At 43.0% G+C, this 26,968-nt stretch overlaps 1 protein-coding gene across 1 annotated transcript in view; it reads left to right on the top strand.

Annotated features, from left to right (window-relative positions):
- LOC126249423 (serine-rich adhesin for platelets-like) overlaps positions 1-26,968 on the top strand; it is a 150,444-nt gene that overhangs the window by 105,056 nt on the left and 18,420 nt on the right. Inside the window, exons 2-3 of the mRNA XM_049951075.1 lie at positions 12,476-21,261; positions 25,641-25,893. Of these exons, the coding sequence (XP_049807032.1) occupies positions 12,476-21,261; positions 25,641-25,893 (9,039 nt within the window). The remainder of the gene's footprint in view (positions 1-12,475; positions 21,262-25,640; positions 25,894-26,968) is intronic.

Genomic DNA, 26,968 nt, shown 5'->3' with positions numbered 1-26,968 from the left:
TACCCGTTCTGTAGCGTTCCATGCGAAGGATATTGTGAGCCCTTTGTATAGTTTGTCGTTATTGGCACATCCGTTGGTTGGTATAATTTTTCCTGAATGTTACTCAGTTGTAAAGAGACATCACGTATGTGTATTAGATTGTAATTTATTTGTGCTGGATCTGTCGATACGCTCTTATGAGGCTGTTGGTAGGTAGTCACATTTTTCCTATTGTATTTCGTATCATTCAAAAAGTTCTTCACACGAACTGAGCAGTGTATTTTTGTTGTACATCTAACAGCCCTAATCCACCTTTGCGTTGTGTTATCTCCATTTTTAGAGGGTACACCGAAAAGGCTCACTTTCCACGTATACTAACCTACGTAAGCTAATAAACATTTGGCAGTATCATGGATATAGGTGTGGTTGTTACTTTATGCCACATTTTACTATTAATAGTTACGCTTTTTACCTGTGACACAAATTCTTACTGACTTATTCTTTAATTACAATACGAACTATGTCGAGATCTCTTGCCACTAAGGGTCAATATTACTTTTTAATTTATGACGATATTCATACACAATTGTTTTCTAACTTCAGCTTGTCGCAGCCAACAGCTTTTAATGTAAACTCTGAGTTAACCTAAAAATGTGAGGTGAGATTAGTGTTAACTGAGTTTCACTCCTGTCACTGTGGTTTATTCTCATTAGATCTTTCTTCCGTCACGGCAACTGCATATATGTTTAAGAGCATTGTCACCCCTACAGTATGACTTATTTTACATGGGTCGGCCTCGTTAATTTTACATTGTATACATTCCACATCTGCACGCTTTCATTATTTGAAGAACAATGTCGTTAAATCCAATACATTTAATCTGCTTGATCAAAAATGTACGTTTTGCACTGTAAAAAGTATTGCCAAAGTGAGAAATACTAGGGTTGTTTTGGTCGAGCAAGATGATGTAAGATGTTCAATGTGCATATACTCTCCTAACGTGTCCAACATCGAGCAGTCTTTTATAACACTGGCTTGAAAATGCCTAGTCATTTTACGGAGTATTTGTTTCATTCTGACTTTTATTATGCGTATCGTTAATCTGAAGTCTGAATTCAGCAGCGTGAATGAGTGATAACTGAAAAGTTTATTGCGTGAGGCTATTTTATGTATTAATACTATTCCAGTCAGGGATTTTCTCTGTCTCGTGATGACTGGGTGTTGTGTGATGTCCTTAGGTTAGTTAGGTTTAGGTAGTTCTAAGTTCTAGGGGACTGATGAGCATAGATGTTAAGTCCCATAGTGCTCAGAGCCATTTGAACCATTTTTTTGAATACTATTCCAAGCTGTGTGTGGTACCACTAGCAGAACATTGCGCCATAAAGTACAAAAAGAAGCCATCTCTAAATTCTGTAAATTAATGGCGCTTCCTGTGCCATCCTGTGGAAACTAAAGCTGGGTTACCACACACATACATTTGAGTGAGTGTGTGTGTCTGTGTGTATGTATGTATGTGTGTGTGTGTGTGTGTGTGTGTGTGTGTATTCAGATTCAGTCTGCAGAGATGACGTCCATAAAGAAGACGAAGGGCTGCTCAAGAAGTGACATGATTAGAAATGACGATATTAGAACAATTGTAATGAATGAAAAATATGAAAAATTCAAAAATATCGTGATGGTTGGATGCAACACCTAGCGCGAATGCCAGGTCACAGAATTCGGCAGAAGATCCTTAACTACAAGCCGATTGGGAAAAGCGCTATTGGAAAACCTCAAAAACATGGGAATGATATTGTTTGAGAGTTCGGAAGAGGAAAAAGCCTAATCCTTGAATAGAAGAAGATGATGATAATGATGATGATGATACTATTAAACATACTGTGGACTATTAACGTTATACCATCTACCAGTTTCACGCTGTCCATCGCCGCAACTGTTCTCTCAACATTCTCTATCAAGCTACGTAGTATAGCCTCGCTAGTTTGTTTCGGTTTGAATCTCAGCAAAGTATTTTGATTGCGGCGTAGTTGGTCTCTTATTGTCCTGTGAATCTACAAGATTATTAATTATCTTATGTTTGACCCATTTTCTCGCGTATGTTGTGAAATTTTTACTTTCTCAGCCATTGTTCTTAACATATTTATAATTACGTTTGTTTGCTCCTTGTACAGCTCACCCAATAGTGCTAAGTGTGCCGTATCAACTGCGATCCCTCTTTGGCGTCGTATTGGTTTTTTCAGTTAAAACTAACAATATCGCGTTCTGTATTTCGCCATAGTCGTCGGATACATTTTTTCCTTATCTCCAAAACTGCCTGAGTGATAAAATTGTGCACTCTTATGTGATTCTTGACGTTTTCCCGCCGGTTCGAATATATGCATATAGCTTCTCGTACATAAATATTCATCTGCCATACGTCCCTTCCCCGGAAAGTTCTTTCTGTACAATTCAGGTTTTTGTTGTTGGATAAAAAAATTTTGTTCTACGATACACCGCATTGAGGTGACAGAAGTCATGGGATACCTCCAAATATTGTGTCGGACGTCCTTTTAACCAGTGTAGTGCAGTAACTCGACACGGTAGGGGCTCAACAAGTCGTTGGAAGTCCCCTGCAGAAATACTCAGCCATGTTGCCTCTATAGCCGTTCACAATTGCGAAAGTGGTGCACGAGTGTTTGCACGAACTGACCTCTCGGTTACGTCCCATAAATGTTCGGTGGAATTCATGTGGGGTGATGTAGGTGGCCAAATCATTCTCTTAAACTGTCCATAATGTTCTTCAAACCAGTTGCGAGCAATTGTGGCTCGGTGACACGGAGTATTGTCATTCACAAAAATTCCATTATTGTTTGGGAACATGAAATCCATGAATGGCTGCAAATGGCTTCCAGGTAGCTAAACATAACCATTTCTAGTCAATAATCGTTTCAGTTTGACTAGGGAACCCAGTCCAGTCCATGTAAACACAGCCCACACAATTGTGGAGCAACCACCAGCTTGCACAGTACGTTGTTGACAACTTGGGTCCATAGCTTCGTTGGGGTCTGCTCGAACCCTACTATCAGCTATGACCAATTGAAATCGGGACTCACCTAACCAAGCCACAGGTTCCAATCGTCTGTGATCCAACGGATATGGTCACGAGCCCAGGCTATGTCTTGCTGTTAGCAAAGGCACTCTCGTCCGTCGTCTGCTGCCATAGCCCATCAACGCCCAATTTCGCCGCACTGTCCTAATGGATACGTTCGTCATACGTCCCACATTGATTTCTGTGATTATTTCATGCAGTGTTGTTTGTCTGTTAGCACTGAAAACTCTACACAGACAACAGTGCTATCGGTCGTTGAATGAAGACCATCGGCCACTGCGTTGTCCGTGGTGAAAGGTAATGCCGGAAATTTGGTATTCGCGGCGCACGCTTTAAACTGTAAATCTCGGAATATTGAATTCCGTGACGATTTCCGAACTGGAGTGTCCCATGCGCCTAGCTCCTACTGCCATTTTGCGTTCAAATTCTGTCAATTACCGTCGTGAGGTCGTTATCACGTCGGAAATCTTTCACATGAATCACCTCAGGACAAATGACTGCTCTGTCAATGCAGTGGCCTTTTAGACCTTGTCTGCGCGATACTACCAGCATTTGTATACGTGCATATAGCTATCACATGACTTTCGTCACCTAAGTGTGTAACCGAGTAGCCTTTACCTGAGTGTCTGTTATCGTAAATACAAACCTTGGGACGTCAACTGACATGTGCTACTGAGCTCGAAGCCACATCACTTACATTAAATTGAAAAGAACCTTGTACGTGTGAAAACCAACCTCTTTCATAAGAAAATAAATAAGCGAACCAATAATTTCACGTTCAGTAGACTTTGTCAGTGCGAGCTGTTTGAAAAAAAAACGTAACTATATATTTAAAAAAAAACTATAATGTCGACCTGTGTAACAATGTAACCTGAAATACACGAAGATTTCTGTACTGACATATGGCTGTCGTTCAGACTGTAGGTGGCCGTCGTCAGAAATAATCTTTGGTCTGTGTGCTAACGCGTTCAGAAGCACTTTCTTGTGTACAGGATGGTGAAAACTATCAGTGTTCAAGTATCGATCAGTGTGCGTTGGTTTCCTGAACACTGCCGGCCTCCTGCCGTCCACTCAACTAAAACATCCAAGAACGGTAGCTCGCCATCCTTGTCCATCTCGATGGCAAATTTAATATTGGGATTGACACTGTGCATGTGATCGACGAACTGCTGCAGTGCGTTTTTACCGTGAGACCATATCGTGAAGGTGTCATCAACACACCTTACAAAACAAGCTAGACTCAAAGCCGTGCTCCTCGAAATACTCCATGAAGAAATTTGCGACTGCTGGAGACAGTGGTGATCGCATTGCTGTGCCATCCGTCATCTTATAATATTCGTTGCGATACAAATACTGCGTTGTCATTAGAACACGACGGAACAACTTGACGATTCCAGATCGAAGCTGTTCGGCCAAAATATCCGGTGTGTCTTGTGCTGGCACCCTAGTAGAAAGTGACACGACTTCCACACTAACCGTCACGTTGTTTCTGTCCAGTTTGATTTTCTTGAGTGTCTCAACAAGTATCTGCGAATTCATAACATGGTATTCACAGTGCCCGAGGTTAAGTGCTGATAACTCTGCACGATGTTTTTCCGTCTATCGGTGGTCGAACGGATTGCACTAGCAATGGGCCTAAGAGGAACTTTTCCTTTTGTATCTTTGGCAATCCATAAAGCCTGGGAGGTGTGGCGGCGCGAGTCATTAATTTCTTCATCACTCTGTCTGGTATTCCAGAGTCATTTAACAACTTCCTGTCTTTCTGGCCATCGCCTGTGTCTTCTAATGAATGTAGTCTCTTCAGGTAGTATATACAAAGACAGTAACTTGTTCTCGAAAGAACAGTTATTGTTGATGACCGTGCAGCTTTTCCCTGAAATAAATGATGACTAACTGACAACCTCAGCTGCTGATAGGTGTTGTTGTTATACCTCGATGTGGACAGCTGAAATTGTGTGCCCCGACCGGGACTCGAACCCGGGATCTCCTGCTTACATGGCAGACGCTCTATCCATCTGAGCCACCGAGGACACAGATGAATAGCGCGACTGCAGGGACTTATCCCTTGCACGCTTCCCGTGAGACTCACATTCCCAACTGTCCACAATTCTACATATGTATTGTACCTTATAGACATTTGCCCACCCACTCATTACTCGCGCACAGGTTGCCCTAACTCTTACGGGAATCGCCAGCGCGTGCGCGAGTAATGAGTGGGTGGGCAAATGTCTATAAGGTACAATACATATGTAGAATTGTGGACAGTTGGGAATGTGAGTCTCACGGGAAGCGTGCAAGGGATAAGTCCCTGCAGTCGCGCTATTCATCTGTGTCCTCGGTGGCTCAGATGGATAGAGCGTCTGCCATGTAAGCAGGAGATCCCGGGTTCGAGTCCCGGTCGGGGCACACAATTTCAGCTGTCCACATCGAGGTATAACAACAACACCTATCAGCAGCTGAGGTTGTCAGTTAGTCATCATTTCTTCAGGTAGTAGTTTTCAGTGTCGGCTGTCAAGAAAACCAAGCCCTCGTCCTCACCTAATAAGCGTAGCCACGTCGTTCTTCCTGGCTAATATTAGATTCCGGTGGCTTGGCTTTCACCACTATATGGCTGATAGTTAGCCTGACGTCATCAGGCGAGAGATGCCGAATGCACTTCTCCATTCCTCTAACAATGTCAAATACCGGCAGATGTCGCGGAGTTGGAGAAAAATTGAGACCTTTACTCAGCTATGCTACAGAGCCGTCGTCCAGTTCTTTGTTGGAGATATTAACACTATTCTAGGGCCCTTGTCATTCTCCACATTTTCTTCCGCGAGTTCAGCGGTCAAACTTGTTACAGTGCTTAGGCGTTGTTTTGTACAAACTTGCACACTGTTGTACTGCCATGGCTACGTCCACCCCCTCCCAGTCGAATGATGTGAAGATTAATGACAAAAATTAACGACAATTAAATAGGTTTCTGTAAGGAAGATCAATCTTACACCTTGTCTCACGTATCTGTTGTCACACTTTCGAGTGACTAGTTCTCTTCAAAATGTTGTCCATTGCAGTAGATCGAATAATGTGGTGCTTGACTACATCAAAACGAGGAATTATTTCCTTTTCTCGGCAGGAATTACCCACTTGTGCTGAACACGTTAGTACACGGAGCAAAGTTTATTTCTGACGACGACCACCTACAGTCTGAGTTGCAGCCTCTGAAATATGTGTTCAGAGAGAATGGTTACAGCAAGGGAGACATTGCAAACGCTTGTAGGCGCCTTGTGAATCGGCAGAAGAGACCAAGCTGGCTGGTTTCCTGCCATACTGCCGGCCGTTGTGGCCGAGCGGTTCTAGGCGCTTCAGTCTGGAACCGGGCGACCGCTACGGTCGCAGGTTCGAATCCTGCCTCGGGCATGGATGTGTGTGATGTCCTTAGGTTAGTTAGGTTTAAGTAGTTCTAAGGTCTAGGGGACTGATGACCACCGATAGTGCTCAGAGCCATTTGGACCTGACATACTATGAGGCCACGAGCAGTAAGTTAGTGTTTGTACTGCAGACACATGGACTGAGCCCAGTGTTCCAGCCCCCCCCCATTCCCCCCCCCCCCCCCCCGGAGATATGCTACGCCCTGTTAAAGGCGACAGTTCTTCGTATATCCGGCGTATGTTGTGTCCCTTGTGAACGTGTCAGCATCTATATAGGTCAAAAAATTCGCACAGTTGTGGAGCACTGTACCGAGCATAAGTGACATATTAAACAAAGGGAGCTTGACAAGTCGGCCATAGCTGCGATTTGCCTGAGAAACTGACGGAAAATACAGTTGGAAAGGACGAGCATATTGGCTCATGCGTCAACATATTGGAATTCTGTTCTATAGCAGGCGGCCGATATTGGAATAAACAGCAGTAGTTTTAACAGAGAGCAGGGGTACACACTTAGTAGAGCACGGGAAAGGACTTTGGATGTCGAAAGACAGCAAAGACTCTTGTACGGAGGCCGGAGCGGCAGTTTCAAAAGTGGCGCTGGCCCTTCGCGCCACTTGTCACTCGTTGCCGCTGTGGGACGGAGCTGCTCTAAGCTGCCCAACGAAGCTTTTGCGCTCGCGTCGTTTCCGCCCTCTCTGGTTGCAAATGCTGCAATCATGTCTGTATAAGCTAACAACAATGCCAGCCCCTGCAGTCACTGGTTTTTACTCCTGAAGACAATGGCGGAGATAGTTTTCGAAAGCTCGAGTGTTTTATTCGAAATGACGCTGCTTGATAATCTAGAAGATTTTGTTCAGGCATGCCGCCGCGAAAGACTCCGAGGTCAGATAATCAAAATGATCGATATTGCCGGATTTATGTTGGCTATATCTGGTTCAAAGATGAAGCACACTTCCGCCTAAATAGAGTCGACAGCAAGCTGTGAAGCAAAACAGCTGTATTCTCCCAAAGGTACTGTTCGGGTTGTCGTATGCAGCAGAGGTATTATTGGTACTTTTTTCATGCTAGAAACGAAAACCAGTGAAGGTTATAATGCAATTTTGGAACAATTTGTCGACGCACACTTAGCGTTGGAGGATCAACCAGACACTGCAAGATGCAAGATGAGGCCAGACCACATCGCAACGAACAGATGTTTCGCTTTCTTGATGAATTCTTTGAGTACAAAGTCAGTGCATTGGATAACTGCAAATTTACTGGCGCACGGATGGACTGGCCTCCATATTCGCTTGATCTGATTCCTTGTGACTACTTTTTGTGGGGCACATTAATGACACCGACTACCAGGAGCCATCCCACCGCATCAGACGAGCTCGAATCGGCGATCTGTGTGGTATGTGAATTCATTTCCTTTGAGAAACTACAGAATGTGATGGCAAATTTTATTGTTCATTTGCACCACCTACGTACTGCGAGTGCTGAAAATTTCGGAAGTGCAGTGATGTAATTGCAAACACTGCTTGCAGAGAACGAGTTTAATTATGCACACTGATACTGTAAGAGCTGCACAGCTTATAGTGCCATCTTGTCGGCAGCTTCTCGAACTATTTAGAATCTTCTGTATCACTTCCGTATAAAATTCTTACAGCCTTCACAACAAACACTCCTCTGTTGCACTCCGATCTACAGATCTTAATTTTCAAGTCATTTAATTTTGAAATGAAGGACTCGTTCAGAGGACATCCAGTACGTTGTCTGTTACTGTTTAACTGCATCGATCGTACGTCAACTTGAGTCCTCAATTTTGTAGAGAACGTTTCATTTCGTACTTTGATCTGAATCAAGCAACAAACAGTGAAAGTATACAGGGTGATTATTATTAGGCTTTCACTATTTGAGCCAGTGTAGACTGAAAGCTTCTTGCCGTATGGGTTGTTGTTGTTGTGGTCTTCAGTCCTGAAACTGGTTTGATGCAGCTCTCCATGCTACGCTATCCTGTGCAAGCTTCTTCATCTGCCAGTACCTACTGCAGCCTACATCCTTTTGAATCTGCTTAGTGTATTCATCTCTTGGTCTTCCTCTACGATTTTTACTACCCACGCTGCCCTCCAGTACTAAATTGGTGATCCCTTGATGCCTCAGAACATGTCCTACCAAGCGATCCCTTCTTCTAGTCTAGTTGTGCCACAAATTTCTCTTCTCTCCAATTCTATTCAATACCTCCTCATTAGTTATGTGATCTACCCATCTAATCTTCAGCATTCTTCTGTAGCACCACATTTCGGAAGCTTCTATTCTCTTCTTGTCCAAACTATTTATCGTCCATGTTTCACTTCCATACATGGCTACACTCCATACAAATATTTTCAGAAACGACTTCCTGACACTTACATCAATACTCGATCTTAACAAATTTCTCTTCTTCAGAAATGCTTTCCTTGCCATTGCCAGTCTACATTTTATATCCTCTCTACTGCGACCATCATCAGTTATTTTGCTACCTAAATAGCAAAACTCCTTTACTACTTTAAGTGTCTCATTTCCTAATCTAATTCCCTCAGCATCACCCTACTTAATTCGACTACATTCCATTATCCTCGTTTTGCTTTTGTTGATGTTCATCTTATATCCTCCTTTCAAGACACTGTCCATTCCGTTCAACTGCTCTTCCAAGTCCTTTGCTGTCTCTGACCGTATGGGTACCCAGCTTTATTCAGACTGCGCGCTGCACGATTTGCGTTGTTGGAAGTCAAGTCTTGCCGTTTGGCGCCGGTACTGGTACAGCGACGCAGGGTTGAAACGCAAACATCAGAGTGCATTACAGCTGCAAACGCTCTACGTGGGTGACGTGAACAGGGCTTTACTCGTAAAACTGTTTTATCAAAACAACAGCAATAGCTCTGCTGCTCTTCGCGAGTATCGACGCATTAAAGGAATACGGAGATATCCTCTTTCCACATCGACGTTGAAGAACATGATTCGGAAGTTCGAATTAACTGGCGATTTGAGAATTGCTCCTGAAAGATGCCGACGGCCAATTGCGCCACAAATTGTTGAAGAAGTTGCTGCTGCCATGGCTGAGAATGGTGGACACAGTGTGCGATCCTCAAGCAGTGCACGAACTGTGCCACGACAGCTCGTTTCCATGGTCCACCGTTCGAAAAGTGCTGCGAACAGTTGTGAAACGGTACCTTTAATGCGGTTCCAGGCTGTCGTGGGTGCAACTGGTCGTCACATTGAGCAACGTTTGTAATCTGAAATGTAAACAACGTATGCAATTAACAAGTGTTACTCTCTCACGTGTAAATTAAAATATGTTTCTGTCAATCGTTTATTCGTTATTTCTCTTCTGCATGGCCTTACAAATTTTTCCACAAACTTCATTGTCCCACGATCAATGGCGCCCGTACGATAGTTAGTAGGTGGGGTGAGGGCTGTCTAGGCCTGGGGATGGAGTAATTTTAATATTTTGAAATACGAATGGCGACTTGTAAGTAACCATAAAAAAGTTCCAGTTCCGATCATGTTAAAAATCTGCGTGATACCGACTTTTAAACTATTTTCTTGAAATAAAAACACCTGACAACACCAAATGGCTCTGAGCACTATGGGACTCAACATCTTAGGTCATAAGTCCCCTAGAACTTAGAACTACTTAAACCTAACTAACCTAAGGACATCACACACAACCATGCCCAAGGCAGGACTCGAACCTGCGACCGTAGCAGTCCCGCGGTTCCGGACTGACGACACCACATTTTTTCCTTCTCAGAGGGTTGGCGAGGAGGGTGGGGGGGTGGGGGGGGTGGGGGGGTGGGGGGGGGGGAGGAGCCCCTTGCCTCCTGGTATGGGCGCCGTTGCCTATGATCGTTCGTTTTCCATAAGGACCCCCTGAAGCAGCGAAAGTTGAATTATAACCACCCTCTATTTCTAGTCTTTCTTTGCTTTTGATCGTACTTCAGCTTCAGTTATAATTGCGCACACTCATTATAGTAAACCCAAGTCACATAAATATGTACAAGGAAACTGACGTTACTCCTTTGGATTAATTCATTAAAAATTAATCAGTACAGTGCACATGGAGCGCAAGGATCCAGTTTTCCGCCCGTTTCGTGTAATTCACTTATCGAATTTCTTCCTCGTCGAGGGAGCCAGGCGCCACGGTGGAGAAGTATTGTGATAGTTGAGAGAAGTGGGTTCCAAATCCTCGTTCGCCCGTCAAGATTTAGACTTTGTCAACAGATTTATTAACGATCTAAATCACAGTACCGCAAACCGGTCATAGTGTATTACGGGGTTGCATTCTAGAACATTACTAAATCTGTTGGAAATTCTTAGTGAATGATGGAGGCTGACTCCTTCAGACGCGATATCAGATTTTAAAACATTTCCTGTTGAGCTATCCCCTGCCTATAAAAATGCTCTCCTTACCAGACCTTAAACTCTAAACCTCACTTTCTCGCTATCTGTATTTAACCAGACATAAAGCAATATTAAAACAAAACTTTGATTTCCTTTCCTTGAAGCCCAGCTAAGCTATGTTGAAATATTTTGTATTTTGAAGAACGAAAAAATAATAAAACACTTCATAATAATGCAACGTAAGAGCTACCTTAATATAGGGAGCAAATTTTCTTTCTCTTCGATATTTTCCTGTGGTGTTGTTCTCATAATGAAGGGCAATGGCCGGCCGATGTGGCCGAGCGGTTCTAGGTGCTAAAGTGTGGAACCGCGCGACCGCTAAGGTCGCAGGTTCGAATCCTGCCTCGGGCATGGATGTGTGTGATGTCCTTAGGTTAGTTAGCTTTAAGTAGTTCTAAGTTCTAGGGGATTGATGACCTTAGAAGTTAAGTCCCATAGTGCTCAGAGCCATTTGAACCATTTTTTTGAAGGGCAGTGTTACCACAATTATTTTTGTTATAATTCTGCTGCTCGGTGCTATTCCTACCGCCAAAACGTAAAAGTACATTCTGATTACTGTTGCACAGTATTACCTTACGATTCACGTGGAGCCTACAATTAATGTTACTGATTTAGCCATTACTGTAGTTGGCTGCTGTTCCCCTGTGTAATAATCACTCCATTCAATCGGTCCATCGACATGAACTTCCCTCCATTTCAAGAAGCCAGTTAATGAAATTCTCAGATTATTGGCACTATCTGAATAGAAACAACTTTACAACCGCCAAGTGGCTAGCAATAGCCACAAAATACATCCTCCCAATGTCAAATTTCAAAACAAATGTATGTAACCTATTTTGACAAAGTTCGTCAAGTGCTAGGTAGCCTTTAAACATATTACAAGCATTTTCTTTTTCCTTTGTAAATCTAATATTAATTGTAAACGCTAAAATTAATGTATGTACCTTAAAGTTTCAAAAAATTATAATTGCAAAATACTGTATAATTACCAGGTTGTAAGAAATATCATGCTGCTTACTTCCAACATTTACGAGTCATCTTTCTAAATGACGAACTGCAACAAGCCAAACTAATCAGTATGACTCTATAATAATATAATTTCTAAACATCTCAAAACGAATCTATCATTTCATTACTCAGACAATAAACAACCGCTCAAAAACTTAATATGAAACGAAAAGGAGGCGGAGGGAGACATTGTTAATAATCGCATCTTCCTAAACAACTCAATAATGCAATGTAACAATAATCACTTTATTCATCCCCTACACCATCCAAATTAAAAAATGAAAACAGCATCTGACATAACGTGTAAAGAGCAGAATCCAGCTCCAACAAGGAAGGAGATGAAACAAAAGTTCACCACCTGTACGTATCATAAGAAAAATTAAATTCTACATATCAACTTTACATTAGTCTGGGATTACTGTAAAGCTCATGTTGTTAGAGAAAACCGTTACCATAAAAGAGGTCATCTATAATACATGAACACATCCGCAATAATACAAGCATACATAAAACCATTCACAAATACTTAACGATGGGATCTCAATCAATAACCATTCGTGTTTTACAGGAACAAGTGACACATCGAATGAAGGCAGGATATCATCAACAGATGATAATGCAAGTGACATAAAGGGTACTCATAGCGCCGTTTCCAGTGAACCCAACGCAGACGATGCATTTACTCCAATGTTGTCAGAGACCTCAACTAATACTACAGAAACTACAGAAACAACCGCATCAGATCAGCTGAGAAAAGAAGCGTCAGCCACAACAGATCAGCCGGTTACAATACTAGATACAACAGAATCTACTATTACTACTGACAGTGATAATTCTGCTTCCACTGATCCATCTACAGATGTTTCATCTGTCCCTACTTCGTCAGAGTCCACAACTGATACTACAGTTACAGAAACTTCAACATCAGAGCAATCGACAACAGAAGGCTCAACTGCAACAGATGACACAGATACAACGCCAGATGCAACAGAGTCTACTACGGATGACATAACGAGTGCTACTACTTCTCCTTTGACTGAACCATCTACAGAAGATTCATCTGTCCCTAATTCATCAGAGTCCACAACTGATACTACAGTTACAGAAACTTCAACATCAGAGCAAACGACAACAGAAGGCTCAACTGCAACACAAGACACAGATACAACGACAGATGCAACCGAGTCTACTACTGATGACACAACGAGTACTAGTACTTCACCTTCGACTGAACCATCTACAGAAGATTCATCTGTCCCTATTTCATCAGACTCCACAACTGATACTACAGTTACAGAAACTTCAACAACAGAGCAATCGACAACAGAAGGCTCTACTGCAACAGAAGACACAGATACAACGACAGATGCAACCGAGTCTACTACTGATGACATAACGAGTACTAGTACTTCTCCTTCGACTGAACCATCTACAGAAGATTCATCTGTTCCTACTTCGTCAGAGTCCACAACTGATACTACAGTTACAGAAACTTCAACATCAGAGCAATCGACAACAGAAGGCACTACTGCAACAGAAGACACAGATACAACGACAGATGCAACCGAGTCTACTACTGATGACATAACGACTACTAGTACTTCTCCTTCGACTGAACCATCTACAGAAGATTCATCTGTTCCTACTTCCTCAGAGTCCACAACTGATACTACAGTTACAGAAACTTCAACATCAGAGCAATCGACAACAGAAGGCACTACTGCAACAGAAGACACAGATACAACGACAGATGCAACCGAGTCTACTACTGATGACATAACGAGTACTAGTACTTCTCCTTCGACTGAACCATCTACAGAAGATTCGTCTGTTCCTACTTCGTCAGAGTCCACAACTGATACTACAGTTACAGAAACTTCAACATCAGAGCAATCGACAACAGAGGGCTCTACTGCAACAGAAGACACAGATACAACGACAGATGCAACCGAGTCTACTACTGATGACATAACGAGTACTAGTACTTCTCCTTCGACTGAACCATCTACAGAAGATTCGTCTGTTCCTACTTCCTCAGAGTCCACAACTGATACTACAGTTACAGAAACTTCAACATCAGAGCAATCGACAACAGAAGGCTCTACTGCAACAGAAGACACAGATACAACGACAGATGCAACCGAGTCTACTACTGATGACATAACGAGTACTAGTACTTCTCCTTCGACTGAACCATCTACAGAAGATTCATCTGTTCCTACTTCGTCAGAGTCCACAACTGATACTACAGTTACTGAAACTTCAACATCAGAGCAATCGACAACAGAAGGCTCAACTGCAACAGAAGACACAGATACAACGACAGATGCAACCGAGTCTACTACTGATGACATAACGAGTACTAGTACTTCTCCTTCGACTGAACCATCTACAGAAGATTCGTCTGTTCCTACTTCGTCAGAGTCCACAACTGATACTACAGTTACAGAAACTTCAACATCAGAGCAATCGACAACAGAAGGCTCTAATGCAACAGAAGACACAGATACAACGACAGATGCAACCGAGTCTACTACTGATGACATAACGAGTACTAGTACTTCTCCTTCGACTGAACCATCTACAGAAGATTCATCTGTTCCTACTTCGTCAGAGTCCACAACTGATACTACAGTTACAGAAACTTCAACATCAGAGCAATCGACAACAGAAGGCTCTACTGCAACAGAAGACACAGATACAACGACAGATGCAACCGAGTCTACTACTGATGACATAACGAGTACTAGTACTTCTCCTTCGACTGAACCATCTACAGAAGATTCGTCTGTTCCTACTTCGTCAGAGTCCACAACTGATACTACAGTTACAGAAACTTCAACATCAGAGCAATCGACAACAGAAGGCTCTACTGCAACAGAAGACACAGATACAACGACAGATGCAACCGAGTCTACTACTGATGGCATTACGAGTACTAGTACTTCTCCTTCGACTGAACCATCTACAGAAGATTCGTCTGTTCCTACTTCGTCAGAGTCCACAACTGATACTACAGTTACAGAAACTTCAACATCAGAGCAATCGACAACAGAAGGCTCTACTGCAACAGAAGACACAGATACAACGACAGATGCAACCGAGTCTACTACTGATGACATAACGAGTACTAGTACTTCTCCTTCGACTGAACCATCTACAGAAGATTCGTCTGTTCCTACTTCGTCAGAGTCCACAACTGATACTACAGTTACAGAAACTTCAACATCAGAGCAATCGACAACAGAAGGCTCTACTGCAACAGAAGACACAGATACAACGACAGATGCAACCGAGTCTACTACTGATGACATAACGAGTACTAGTACTTCTCCTTCGACTGAACCATCTACAGAAGATTCATCTGTTCCTACTTCGTCAGAGTCCACAACTGATACTACAGTTACTGAAACTTCAACATCAGAGCAATCGACAACAGAAGGCTCAACTGCAACAGAAGACACAGATACAACGACAGATGCAACCGAGTCTACTACTGATGACATAACGAGTACTAGTACTTCTCCTTCGACTGAACCATCTACAGAAGATTCGTCTGTTCCTACTTCGTCAGAGTCCACAACTGATACTACAGTTACAGAAACTTCAACATCAGAGCAATCGACAACAGAAGGCTCTACTGCAACAGAAGACACAGATACAACGACAGATGCAACCGAGTCTACTACTGATGACATAACGAGTACTAGTACTTCTCCTTCGACTGAACCATCTACAGAAGATTCGTCTGTTCCTACTTCGTCAGAGTCCACAACTGATACTACAGTTACATTAACTTCAACATCAGAGCAATCGACAACAGAAGGCTCTACTGCAACAGAAGACACAGATACGACAGATGCAACCGAGTCTACTACTGATGACATAACGAGTACTAGTACTTCTCCTTCGACTGAACCATCTACAGAAGATTCATCTGTTCCTACTTCGTCAGAGTCCACAACTGATACTACAGTTACAGAAACTTCAACATCAGAGCAATCGACAACAGAAGGCTCAACTGCAACAGAAGACACAGATACAACGACAGATGCAACCGAGTCTACTACTGATGACATAACGAGTACTAGTACTTCTCCTTCGACTGAACCATCTACAGAAGATTCGTCTGTTCCTACTTCGTCAGAGTCCACAACTGATACTACAGTTACAGAAACTTCAACATCAGGGCAATCGACAACAGAGGGCTCAACTGCAACAGAAGACATAGATACAACGACAGATGCAACCGAGTCTACTACTGATGACCTAACGACTACTAGTACTTCTCCTTCGACTGAACCATCTACAGAAGATTCATCTGTTCCTACTGCGTCAGAGTCCACAACTGATACTACAGTTACAGAAACTTCAACATCAGAGCAATCGACAACAGAAGGCTCTACTGCAACAGAAGACACAGATACAACGACAGATGCAACCGAGTCTACTACTGATGACATAACGAGTACTAGTACTTCTCCTTCGACTGAACCATCTACAGAAGATTCATCTGTTCCTACTTCGTCAGAGTCCACAACTGATACTACGGTTACAGAAACTTCAACATCAGAGCAATCGACAACAGAAGGCTCTACTGCAACAGAAGACACAGATACAACGACAGATGCAACCGAGTCTACTACTGATGACATAACGAGTACTAGTACTTCTCCTTCGACTGAACCATCTACAGAAGATTCATCTGTTCCTACTTCGTCAGAGTCCACAACTGATACTACAGTTACAGAAACTTCAACAACAGAGCAATCGACAACAGAAGGCTCAACTGCAACAGAAGACACAGATACAACGACAGATGCAACCGAGTCTACTACTGATGACATAACGAGTACTAGTACTTCTCCTTCGACTGAACCATCTACAGAAGATTCATCTGTTCCTACTTCGTCAGAGTCCACAACTGATACTACAGTTACAGAAACTTCAACATCAGAGCAATCGACAACAGAAGGCTCTACTGCAACAGAAGACACAGATACAACGACAGATGCAACCGAGTCTACTACTGATGACATAACGAGTACTAGTACTTCTCCTTCGACTGAACCATCTACAGAAGATTCATCTGTTCCTACTTCGTCAGAGTCCACAACTGATACTACAGTTACAGAAACTTCAACATCAGAGCAATCAACAACAGAAGGCTCTACTGCAACAGAAGACACAGATACAACGACAGATGCAACCGAGTCTACTACTGATGACATAACGAGTACTAGTACTTCTCCTTCGACTGAACCGTCTACAGAAGATTCATCTGTACCTACTTCGTCAGAGTCCACAACTGATACTACAGTTACAGAAACTTCAACATCAGAGCAATCGACAACAGAAGGCTCAACTGCAACACAAGACACAGATACAACGACAGATGCAACCGAGTCTACTACTGATGACATAACGAGTACTAGTACTTCTCCTTCGACTGAACCATCTACAGAAGATTCATCTGTTCCTACTTCGTCAGAGTCCACAACTGATACTACAGTTACAGAAACTTCAACATCAGAGCAATCGACAACAGAAGGCTCTACTGCAACAGAAGACACAGATACAACGACAGATGCAACCGAGCCTACTACTGATGACATAACGAGTACTAGTACTTCTCCTTCGACTGAACCATCTACAGAAGATTCATCTGTTCCTACTTCCTCAGAGTCCACAACTGATACTACAGTTACAGAAACTTCAACATCAGAGCAATCGACAACAGAAGGCTCAACTGCAACAGAAGACACAGATACAACGACAGATGCAACCGAGTCTACTACTGATGACATAACGAGTACTAGTACTTCTCCTTCGACTGAACCATCTACAGAAGATTCATCTGTTCCTACTTCGTCAGAGTCCACAACTGATACTACAGTTACAGAAACTTCAACATCAGAGCAATCGACAACAGAAGGCTCAACTGCAACAGAAGACACAGATACAACGACAGATGCAACCGAGTCTACTACTGATGACATAACGAGTACTAGTACTTCTCCTTCGACTGAACCATCTACAGAAGATTCATCTGTTCCTACTTCGTCAGAGTCCACAACTGATACTACAGTTACAGAAACTTCAACATCAGAGCAATCGACAACAGAAGGCTCTACTGCAACAGAAGACACAGATACAACGACAGATGCAACCGAGTCTACTACTGATGACATAACGAGTACTAGTACTTCTCCTTCGACTGAACCGTCTACAGAAGATTCATCTGTACCTACTTCGTCAGAGTCCACAACTGATACTACAGTTACAGAAACTTCAACATCAGAGCAATCGACAACAGAAGGCTCAACTGCAACAGAAGACACAGATACAACGACAGATGCAACCGAGTCTACTACTGATGACATAACGAGTACTAGTACTTCTCCTTCGACTGAAGCATCTACAGAAGATTCATCTGTTCCTACTTCGTCAGAGTCCACAACTGATACTACAGTTACAGAAACTTCAACATCAGAGCAATCGACAACAGAAGGCTCTACTGCAACAGAAGACACAGATACAACGACAGATGCAACCGAGTCTACTACTGATGACATAACGAGTACTAGTACTTCTCCTTCGACTGAACCATCTACAGAAGATTCATCTGTTCCTTCTTCGTCAGAGTCCACAACTGATACTACAGTTACAGAAACTTCAACATCAGAGCAATCGACAACAGAAGGCTCAACTGCAACACAAGACACAGATACAACGACAGATGCAACCGAGTCTACTACTGATGACATAACGAGTACTAGTACTTCTCCTTCGACTGAACCATCTACAGAAGATTCGTCTGTTCCTACTTCGTCAGAGTCCACAACTGATACTACAGTTACAGAAACTTCAACATCAGAGCAATCGACAACAGAAGGCTCTACTGCAACAGAAGACACAGATACAACGACAGATGCAACCGAGTCTACTACTGATGACATAACGACTACTAGTACTTCTCCTTCGACTGAACCATCTACAGAAGATTCATCTGTTCCTACTTCCTCAGAGTCCACAACTGATACTACAGTTACAGAAACTTCAACATCAGAGCAATCGACAACGGAAGGCTCAACTGCAACAGAAGACACAGATACAACGACAGATGCAACCGAGTCTATTACTGATGACATAACGAGTACTAGTACTTCTCCTTCGACTGAACCATCTACAGAAGATTCATCTGTTCCTACTTCGTCAGAGTCCACAACTGATACTACAGTTACAGAAACTTCAACATCAGAGCAATCGACAACAGAAGGCTCTACTGCAACAGAAGACACAGATACAACGACAGATGCAACCGAGTCTACTACTGATGACATAACGAGTACTAGTACTTCTCCTTCGACTGAACCATCTACAGAAGATTCATCTGTTCCTACTTCGTCAGAGTCCACAACTGATACTACAGTTACAGAAACTTCAACATCAGAGCAATCGACAACAGAAGGCTCTACTGCAACAGAAGACACAGATACAACGACAGATGCAACCGAGTCTACTACTGATGACATAACGAGTACTAGTACTTCTCCTTCGACTGAACCATCTACAGAAGATTCATCTGTTCCTACTTCCTCAGAGTCCACAACTGATACTACAGTTACAGAAACTTCAACATCAGAGCAATCGACAACAGAAGGCTCTACTGCAACAGAAGACACAGATACAACGACAGATGCAACCGAGTCTACTACTGATGACATAACGAGTACTAGTACTTCTCCTTCGACTGAACCATCTACAGAAGATTCATCTGTTCCTACTTCGTCAGAGTCCACAACTGATACTACAGTTACAGAAACTTCAACATCAGAGCAATCGACAACAGAAGGCTCTACTGCAACAGAAGACACAGATACAACGACATATGCAACCGAGCCTACTACTGATGACATAACGAGTACTAGTACTTCTCCTTCGACTGAACCATCTACAGAAGATTCATCTGTTCCTACTTCGTCAGAGTCCACAACTGATACTACAGTTACAGAAACTTCAACATCAGAGCAATCGACAACAGAAGGCTCTACTGCAACAGAAGACACAGATACAACGACAGATGCAACCGAGTCTACTACTGATGACATAACGAGTACTAGTACTTCTCCTTCGACTGAACCATCTACAGAAGATTCGTCTGTTCCTACTTCGTCAGAGTCCACAACTGATACTACAGTTACAGAAACATCAACATCAGAGCAATCGACAACAGAAGGCTCTACTGCAACAGAAGACACAGATACAACGACAGATGCAACCGAGTCTACTACTGATGACATAACGAGTACTAGTACTTCTCCTTCGACTGAACCATCTACAGAAGATTCATCTGTTCCTACTTCGTCAGAGTCCACAACTGATACTACAGTTACAGAAACTTCAACATCAGAGCAATCGACAACAGAAGGCTCAACTGCAACAGAAGACACAGATACAACGACAGATGCAACCGAGTCTACTACTGATGACATAACGAGTACAAGTACTTCTCTTTCGACTGAACCATCTACAGAAGATTCATCTGTTCCTACTTCGTCAGAGTCCACAACTGATACTACAGTTACAGAAACTTCAACATCAGAGCAATCGACAACAGAAGGCTCAACTGCAACAGAGGACACAGATACAACGACAGATGCAACCGAGTCTACTACTGATGACATAACGAGTACTAGTACTTCTCCTTCGACTGAACCATCTACAGAAGATTCATCTGTTCCTACTTCGTCAGAGTCCACAACTGATACTACAGTTACAGAAACTACAACATCAGAGCAATCGACAACAGAAGGCTCAACTACAACAGACGGGACAGATACAACGCCACACACAACCGTGTCTACTACTGAGGACGTAACGAGTACTAGTACTTCTGCTTTGACTGAACCATCTACTGAAGATTCATCTGTCCCTACCTCATCAGAGTCCACAACTGATACCACAGTTACAGAATCTTCAACATTAGAGCAATCGACAACAGAAGGCTCAACTGCAACAGATGAGACAGGTACAACGCCAGATATAACAGTGTCCAACCCAACCTTGTCCCCAACTGAAACTACAGTTGCTGACTCAACCACAATAACACAATCGTCATCAGGAAGCTCTTCCATGTCGTCAGAATCATCTACAGAGTCCACTGCTTTCCCAACCATTACAACAAATATTACAAGTACGTCCACAACAGAAATTCCAGTATCCTCGACCACAACGCCAGCTCCACCGCCTCCTCTGATTCAAGGCGATGTCACGGATGAAGAGAATATTACGTGTATTTCTATATCCATGGCAGTCATTATTGAAGTACCTTACATCACGACTGGTAATGAGGTATGGCTTTATCGTTTATTTCTGTTTTTGATTTGGAGCACCATTTATCGCCTGTTTTCTTACTGACTGCTTTCTTCTGGTGTTTAATTTAAGTTTTATCTATGTCGATCTCAAGTTAAGGTTCACCATCTCCTTCAATGTGCCGTTAATCTCGTGTCGTACGGGGTCGGTTTTCCACAGAGATTTGCAAAATTATTTTGTTTACTTCTGTTGCTGGATGCTCCTCTAAGGAAGAGGAAACGTGTGCACCATCTGTCTGCGAATTCTTTATGCTTTTGTCTGTGCGTGATCGTATTTTAACTGTTTGTGTGTCTTATTTCCTGAGGCGGAAAGTAGGAACTAGCCCAACATTTGTCATCATAAGCAGGGGATACCGCCTGGAAACTACAATCAGGCTGGCCGGTGCGCTAGCGACGGTTGTCAATCGCTTCTACGGATTCGATCCTTGTGTGGCTCACCTTCCTCTCTTGCAAGCTAGCGCGGTGAAAGTTACACTCTTTAAATATCCCTGATTTCCATACTCGGTAACATATGTTACGACATTGTACATCTGTTTTTGTTGGAGAATTTAATATCTTTTTTTAAAACTGCGCTGACCATTCAACTACAGAAACGGGTCTGAAGTTACGAACTTCGCGCCACTGATCGTACGCAGTAACAGACGTGTAGTATCATTAAATGAATCATGAAAGTACATCATATACATAAGAACACATCTGTTACTTCACTTTGGCCTTTTCCTTTGTTTGTACACTGAGGTGACAAAAGTCACGGGATAACTCCTAATATCGTGTCGGACCTTCTTTTGCCATGTGTACTGCAGCAACGCGACGTAGCATGGACTTTACAAGTCGATGGAAGTCCCTTGAAGAAATATTGAGCCATGAGTTCTCTATAACCGTTCTTCGTTGCAAAACTGTTGCTGGTGTACGATTTTGTGAACGAACTGACCTCTCGGTTATGCCTTATAAATGGCTCTGAGCACTATGGGACTTAACATCTGTGGTCATCAGTCCCCTAGAACTTAGAACTACTTAAACCTAACTAACCTAAGGACATCATACACATCCATGCCCGAGGCAGGATTCGAACCTGCGACCGTAGCGGTCACGCGGTTCCAAACTGAAGCGCCTAGACCCGCGCGGCCACACCGGCCGGCATGTCTTATAAATATTTGATGGGATTAATGTAGGGTGGTCTGGTTGGTCAAATAATTCTCTCGAATAGTCCAGAATGTTCTTCAAACGAATCGCGAACAGTTGTGGCCGATGACATGGCGCATCGTTATTTGGGAACATGAAGTTTATGGATGGCCGAGAATGGGCTCCAAGTAGCCGAACATAGCCATTTCCAGTCAATGATCAGTTTTGGTGGACTAGAGGACCCAGTCCATTCCATGGAAAACACAGCCTACATTATTATTGAGCCACCACCACCTAGCACAGTGCCTTGTTGACAGGTTCGAATCCTGCCTCGGGCATGGATGTGTGTCATGTCCTTAGGTTAGTTAGGTTTAAGTAGTTCTAAGTTCTAGGGGACTGATGACCAAAGATGTTAAGTCCCATAGTGCTCAGAGCCATTTGAACCATTTTGAACCTTATTGACAGCTTCCGTCCATGGCTTCGTGCGGTCTGCGCCACACTCGGTCCCTACCATCAGGTTTTATCAACTGAAATCGTTACTCATTCGACGAGGCCACGGTTTTCCAGTCGTATAGGGTCCACCCGATATGGTCCCGAGCCCAGGACAGGCGCTGCAGGCGATTTCGTGCTGTTAGCAAATGCACTCACGTCGGTCGTCTGCTGCCATAGCCCATTAATGTCGGATTTCGCCACACTGACGCAACGGATACGTTCGTCATACGTCCCACATTTCTGTCGGTATTTTACGCAGTGATCCTTGTCTGTTAACACTGACAACTCCACGTGCACGCCATTGCTCTCGGTCGTTAAGTGAAGGCCGTCGGTCACTGCGTTGTCCGTGGTGAGAGGTAATGCCTGAAATTTTGTATTCTCGGCACACTATTCACACTGTGGATCATGGAATACTGAATTCGCTGACAATTTCCAAAATGGAATGGCCCATGCGTCTAGCTCCAACTACCTTTCCGCGTTCAAACTCTGTTAATTCCCGTCGTGCGGCCATAACAGGGATTGTTTTATAAGATGGTGGTGGTCCCTCCTTTTATGTGACACACCGCCGGCTGCTGTGGCCGAGCGGTTCTAGGCGCTTCAGTGTGGAACCGCGCGACAGCTATGGTCGTCGGTTCGAATACTGCCACGGGCATGGATGTGTGTGATGTCCTTAGGTTAGTTAGGTTTAAGTAGTTCTAAGTTCTAGGGGACTGGTGACCTCAGATGTTAAGTCTCATAGTGCTCAGAATCATTTGAACCATTTTTTTTTATGTGACACACCATATGGCAGCCACCTCAAGTAGCATTCCTCTAATTCTTGCAGCCTATGAGTTACGAGGTGTGTTAGAACGTAATTCTGGATAGAGTCCCCTGTGCTTCGTCCTTCATCGCCAGATCACGCTGAAAAACCCCTGCTGGCAGCTAATCCGTCCCGTATCTTCCCAACACACAGTGAAGAGTTTCCACCTCTGGCAATCTTCTGCCTGCTTCTGTCGCAAATGACCCACTATTGTTGCTCACCCATCACTCTGCTATCCCCAACCATACATGCCCTCATTGTTCGTCCTTCCCCTACTTTTTTACGTCAATAACTTAGATCCTGGCATGGTTCGGAACAGCAATAAGATTTTGTTGTTTTTCTTTTCATTGACTAAAACAAAACATTACAATTTCATGTTGTTCTAAGTGTAACACACAAGAATTCACGTAATATGAGAAAAGAACTCTGTTAAATTTGCCTCTCAGATTTTCTGCGAATGACAGACTTCTTGTCTGATGTTAGTGATGTTCGCACCATTATCTCTTTGGCTGCTACGTAGAAGACCCGAAGGCATCTATGTTTCTATCCTTTCATATTATTGTGGCATATTTTATAGCTTTTGAGAAAAAAATATTATGTCAGATTATACGAGGGGCATTCAATAATTAAAGAGACAAATTGATGTAGAAATGAAACAGTTGGTAGGAGGAGTGTTGTGCTTTCACGACTTCAGTTAGCATCGCTGGGGAGAGCTGACAACAACTGTCGGAGTCCAGTTTTTTGATTTCTGAAGGTGAAAAACCGATTAAATCTTTTCTCGAACCGCCTGGTGAAAGTCGTATGAACAGTGGATATTTTTATAAGTAGGTCAAAGAGTTCAAAAACGATTGAATCTCAATAACTGACGAATAATGTCCTGTCCGACCAGCTGAAGTGTTAACTCCTTCGCTTGTGACCCCCGATTGATGACATTATTCGTGAAGACCGAAGTATTACACTTGAACATATAGCAAAACCAGTTGCAATAGGAGTTGACACAGTTCATAAAGTTATCAGTAACAATCTGAAGTACGCCGGCCGGTGTGGCCGTGCGGTTCTAGGCGCTTCAGTCTGGAACCGCGTGACCGCTACGGTCGCAGGTTCGAATCCTGCCTCGGGCATGGATGTGTGTGACGTCCTTAGGTTAGTTAGGTTTAAGTAGTTCTAAGTTCTAGGGGACTGATGACCACAGATGTTGAGTCCCATAGTGCTCAGAGCCATTTGAACCATTTGAACCAATCTGAAGTACAGTAAAACATGTGCAAGGTGGGTCTCGAAAGAGATAACGCAACAAGACAAGGAGACAAAACTCAGTGTGTACAGACTTGAAAGAAGGGGCTGAAAGGAAGCTAACCCTTTTCTAAACGAGATTTTAACGTGTGATGGAACTTAGTTTCATCATTTTGAACCTGAATCAAAAAGACAAAGCACGGAATGGGAGCACGCCAGCTCACCCGTCTGATAGAAATTCATAACACAGGTATCAACGGGAAAAGTCATGTTGACTGTCTTTTGAGATGGCGGTTAGTTGAAAGATTAGAGATTATGTTGAGAAGCAGTATACGTCTCATTTTATAAAAAATACAAAGTTTTTTCTGCATTACTCTGTCTCTTTAATTACTGAAAGTCCCTCGTACAACAACTGTTACAAATAGGGGACATTAATTGTGCTTCTGTTTTGTCATGCTACTCCGATCAAAGTTTATATACTCGGTACAGTCAAACGACGTACTTGATAAGCATGCTTTATAACTCTCAGGATCAATGTCATCATAAATATCACTATGTAAATATAATATCATATTCTATGCTCTTCTGTCATATAATTTTGTTTTTCGATGCCACCAGAGACCGCTAGAATTTATCGTTTCTTGCGTGAAGTCCGCCACTGAAACTCTTAATCGATCTATGTAAGCAAGAGGTTAACATATCTGTTTGTGTTTCAGCACAAGACGGCGAATGTAACAGTCCCCGAAAATGCTGAAATTACTGGAAATTGTGGTGAGGAACTCCAAAACGTTTCAGTTGTCTGGGATCCTCCAACAACACAGAAACGTTGGCTAAGGGAGATTCCGAAAGACAAGAATCATTTAATAATGAGTATACAAAAGTCTGCAGATGGTCAGCGATACCATATTGGTAGCGCTGAAATAATGGTTATCCTGGATCCTGTCAACTTCCCAGACGCTAAGGATCGAGGTAAAGGACACGGCAAACTTCAACGAATCTACGTTATGAATAAATTATATTACAAAGTTCTAAGACATTTTACTTGAGGATGATATATTTTTGCAAGTACAGTGAAGCAAATAGAAAAGGAACAGCGTGTTATCGGGGCACTACTTTAGTATTTTAACTAAGAAGTCGTCAGAATGGATCGCCGTGGAGAACATGCAGAGTATTTCGACAACAGACTAACTTGTTATTACGAACGAACGAAGTGCACTAATGGATTAACAGCTGCAGCTTTTTTTTTTTTTTTAATCCAATCCCCACCTTACTGTAAGAGTTACTTGTGGCGGGTCAACAATGTTATCGCATCGATGTGTCTTTGTTCGTACATCCACTAACATGATCAATTTACGACAAGGTAGACGAAGCAAGTGAAAATGTCTAAGGACAGAGAAAGAAAGTACCACAGAGTCCGCTGTGTACTCGTACACCGCTGCGACGAGGGTTATTTGCCTCTAGCGCAACATTGTACTTGGATTAAGGATATGTTGGTAACTGGGTGAAGTTAGTGAGAGTTCTCCATATTGTCGGGCTCCAGCTTCACAAACTCCAGCGGGCTCCTGTTGTTGCTGTGCAGCTGGAAAGCAGAGCAGCGCAGCGCAGGACACGGAGTTTGGCTAAAGCGTGACGGAGCAGCATAGTGCAGCCCTGGGGCGGACACCGAGGACAATATTTAATGCAACTGTTCAAATAGCACTGTTACACAGTGGTACCGATCAAGGAAATGAAATGTCTGCAATGGATCCGAGCTAGAATTCGCTCATAGAAAGTGTGTTTTCACCTCTCACCTCCTTTTCGGATAGTATTAAATAAACTATTCAGCTTAATTACAATATTTTTCTCCTTGGTGTTACAATTTCAGTAATTTTAAACAAATTAACAATATACGCCCATTATCGGTATAATAGTTAGCCTCCAAGTTCCGTCTCGTACAGTATGACGCTTAGACAGCTCTATGCTGTCAGTGTGTTATTCGCGAGCTTGCAACATATTCGTTCCCTCGGAATGTTCCGCCACAACCGTTCGGCTCTGCAGCTGTGAT

The sequence above is a fragment of the Schistocerca nitens genome, chromosome 3 (assembly GCF_023898315.1).
Source record: "Schistocerca nitens isolate TAMUIC-IGC-003100 chromosome 3, iqSchNite1.1, whole genome shotgun sequence".
Taxonomy (NCBI): Eukaryota; Metazoa; Arthropoda; class Insecta; order Orthoptera; family Acrididae; genus Schistocerca; species Schistocerca nitens.
This window is presented reverse-complemented; position numbering and strand designations above follow the sequence as displayed.